The sequence below is a fragment of the Elephas maximus genome, chromosome 17 (assembly GCF_024166365.1).
Source record: "Elephas maximus indicus isolate mEleMax1 chromosome 17, mEleMax1 primary haplotype, whole genome shotgun sequence".
Classification (NCBI taxonomy): domain Eukaryota; kingdom Metazoa; phylum Chordata; class Mammalia; order Proboscidea; family Elephantidae; genus Elephas; species Elephas maximus.
Window position 1 is genome coordinate 19,347,958 of NC_064835.1, and position 3,896 is coordinate 19,351,853.

The following is a 3,896-nucleotide window of genomic DNA, read 5'->3' on the forward strand; positions in this document are numbered from 1 at the left end:
CAATGCAAATTTTATACATAACAAAGTAATTCAGTCTTTATAAAGAATTAAAATAATCTCTATAATACATATGTTTTCAGTTTTTTTTAAACTTCTTTACTTTTAAAAGAAAAAAAGGCATTATCTCTAAACAGTAGATTTGTTAGGAACTCAGGACAATACCTGAAAGATGCTTTCATTCAGCCTCCAAATGAAACTATTCCAAGTATTACTGTTTTATGAATACATCATGATATCTAAATACTGTTTGCTGAGCAAATAATCAGAGAAGTTGTACTATATGAAGAAGTACAGGGCATCAGGATTGGAGCAAGACTCATTAGGAACCTGTGTTATGTAGATGGCACAACCTCGTTTGCTGAAAGTGAAGAGGACTTGAAGCACTTACTAATGATGATCAAAGACCACAGCCTTCAGGATGGATTATGCCCCAACATAAAGAAAACAAAAATCCTCACAACTGGACCCATAAGCCACATCATGATAAATGGAGAAAAGATTGAAACTGTCAAGGATTTCATTTTACTTGGATCCACAATCAACAGCCATGGAAGCAGCAGTCAAGAAATCAAAAGACACATTACATTGGGTAAATCTGCTGCAAAGGACCTCCTTAAAGTGTTGAAGAGCAAAGATGTCACCTTGAAGACTAAGGTGCGCCTGACCCAAGCCATGGTATTTTCAATCGCATCATATGCATGTGAAAGCTGGACAATGACTAAGGAAGACTGAAGAAGAATTAATGCTTTTGAATTGTGGTGTTGGTGAAGGATATTGAATATACCATGCACTGCCAAAAGAACGAACAAATCTGTCTTGGAAGAAGTACAACCAGAATGCTCCTTAGAAGCAAGGATGGCGAGACTGTGTCTTATGTACTTTGGACATGTTGTTAGGAAGGATCAGTCCCTGGAGAAGGACATCATTCTTGGTACAGGGTCAGTGAAAAAGAGGAAGGCCCTCAAAGAGATGGATTTACACAGCAGCTGCAACAATGGGCTCAAGCATAACAAGGATTGTAAGGGTGGCGCAATATCAGGCAGTGTTTTGTTCTGTCATACCTAGTTTCACTATGAGTCAGAACTGACTCTTCGGCACCTAACAACAACAAATACCATTAGAAGGTACCATTGCGTGGGGGGGGGTAGTTTTAAGTCTTATATTTTAGGTTACTTTATTTTCCCTGTGGGAAATTAGAAAATATATTTCTTCTATGTCTTCAACATTTCCTGAAATTTTGAAAGTTTCAAAATTTCAGTAGCTTAGCATGAATTCCACCTGAGCTCTAGTAATACCTATCACATCTTTGTTTGAAATCCATAATGAAATAAGAGCAATAAATTGCAGTTATGTGAGAATATTAAACAATTGAGAACCAATGAGGAAGAGGAAATTGTAATTTTTTTCCCCAAGAGTTAATATCTGTGAGATATGAATCTAGTGGAAGGTAATTATGATTGTTTCTATTCAGACCCTTAGCATGCATATCAAGACTATAAATTATTTCTGTCATATCAACCAAACAATGCAAATGCCTGACGGCCTTGAACACCAACACCATAAGAGATCAAGACCAGTGAGTCACAATAATTGCCAAAGGAGACCGTGAGGTTATGCCTCACTCAGCGTCAAAGAGTACTGCAAGGTTAGTATTTGGAACTATTCACCGGGATCATTCTGAGACAGATAGAAATGTAATCATTGTGCCTTTTAGTATGTATGAGATTAATGTATACATATAGAATATGGGAGCAAAAGAAAAAGTTCTTAAGAAAAAAACACTAGTACCATTCCTTCTGACAAAAAAAAAAAAAAAAAAAACTAGAAACCTGTGCTTTCTCTTAAAAATTTATAAAATATCTTAATTATAAGATTCTTGCAGTCTAAAATTTCTCCTGTGGTCAGTCATAATCATTGTTGTTCCCAGAGTCACAGGAGAGGTTCAAGAGATCTCTGGCATTATAACTTCTTCTGATGAAGGTGAAAATAAAGATCTCCACAGAATCGCTTTCTCCCATCCATATACATTCCCACACGTGCATACACTCACACACACACTCACACACACACACTCACACATACACACATTAAAAAGTGAATTTATTTTTTCTGTTTTACAACCTGCAGACAGGATAATATACCATGGAGATCATTCCTCAGTAACTGAGTTCATCCTCTCTGGGCTAACAGAACATCCTGAACTCCAGCTACCACTCTTGCTCCTCTTCCTAGGAATCTATGTGGTCACCGTGGTGGGGAACCTGGGTATGATCATGCTGATTGTATTCAGTTCTCACCTGCACACCCCCATGTACTATTTCCTCAGCAGTTTGTCCTTGATTGATCTCTGCCAATCCACTGTCATTACCCCCAAAATGCTGGTGAAGTTTGTGACAGAGAACTCCATCTTCTACACTGAAAGAATAACTCAGCTCTATTTCTTTATTGTTTTTGTTATTGCAGAGTGTCACATGCTGGCTGCAATGGTGTATGGCAGCTATGTTGCCACCTGTAACCCCTTCTTTTATAACGTTATCATGTCTTATCACAGCTCACTCACAGTGGGAATTAATATTTTGGGCATCATTGGGTCTACAATTCATATAGGCTTCATGCTGGAACTTTTTTTCTGCAAGACCAATGTGGTTAATCATTATTTTTGTGATCTCTTTCCCCTCCTGGAGATATACGTCTCCAGCATCTGTATCAATGAATTACTGGTTCTGAGTCTGAGTAAATTTAACATTTTGACTCCTGCTCTAACCATCCTTGCCTTCTACATCTTCATCATTAGCAGTTTTCTCCAGTGAAGGCAGGTCCAAAGCCTTTAGCACTTGTGGCTCCTACACCTTGGCTGTTACATGTTTTTATGGTTCTGCATCATTCATGTACCTGCAGCCAGCAAATGCCAGCTCCATGGACTAAAGCAAACTGTCTTCTGGGTCTTATAGTATTTTTTTTGTCCGTGCTGAACCCATGACCTGCAGTCTGAGGAAGAAGGATATCAAATTTCTCTGAAGAAAATTCTGGAAGGGAAAGCAAGCTCATGAATAGAATCAATGCTACAATGTCCTATTGTAAACAGGTCTTTGGAATGCTGATATGTGTAATTTGTTCAGTTAATTCTTAAAATTTGTGGGTTCATTGACACTTCTTTTTCCCACGTAATACATGTCCAAAATTCCCCTTCAGGCCACTTCTTCCTTCAGGCTCATATTACACTCACTATATGTGGAGAAATATGGAGAATAAAATCAATGGCTGTTTACAATTACAAAAACTATAGTTTCATTTTTCTACAATATACAAACAAAAAGAACAATGATGATAATGAGATTAACTGTCTTAGGCTGGGTTCTCTAGAGAAGCAAAACCACTAAAATGAATAAATATATATTATATATATATATAAATGAATAAATAAATATATATAGAGAGAGATTTATGTCAAGGAAACTGCTCAAGCAATTGTAGAAGCTGGAAAGTCCCAAGTCAGTGGATCAGGATAGAGGCTTCTATGGTTACATGTAGCCATAAGCACTGGCATACCCAAGATCAGCAGGTTGGACAGTAGGGCTCCTGCTTAAAGGCTGTGAAGACCTATGAATCCCAAATCACAGGTAAGCTGATAGCTCAAGCCCCAAGAACCAGAGGTCAGACAAACAGGAGACAGCCAGAGGATCCAGAACGATCAAAAAAGACAGAACATCTGCTTATATTCAGATGCAGTCCACTCTGCCAAGGAAACTCCCTTTCAACAGATTGGCTACTCATAGCAGATTTGATCATGGGAGTGATCACATATAAACACTGAGAATCCTGGACCAGACAAGTTGACACACAATATCAACCATCACAATAACATACATTATTGAGATTTTACAAAATGCCAAACC

General features: G+C 37.9%; 1 protein-coding gene across 1 annotated transcript; it reads left to right on the plus strand.

The window, feature by feature from the left end:
* The first annotated feature begins 1,431 nt into the window (after positions 1-1,431).
* LOC126061039 (putative olfactory receptor 8G2) lies at positions 1,432-2,810 on the plus strand. Its single transcript, XM_049857421.1, has 2 exons — positions 1,432-1,447; positions 2,128-2,810. Exons 1-2 carry the CDS (start codon positions 1,432-1,434, stop codon positions 2,808-2,810), a joined length of 699 nt encoding a protein of 232 aa, XP_049713378.1.
* The last annotated feature ends 1,086 nt before the right edge of the window (positions 2,811-3,896 follow it).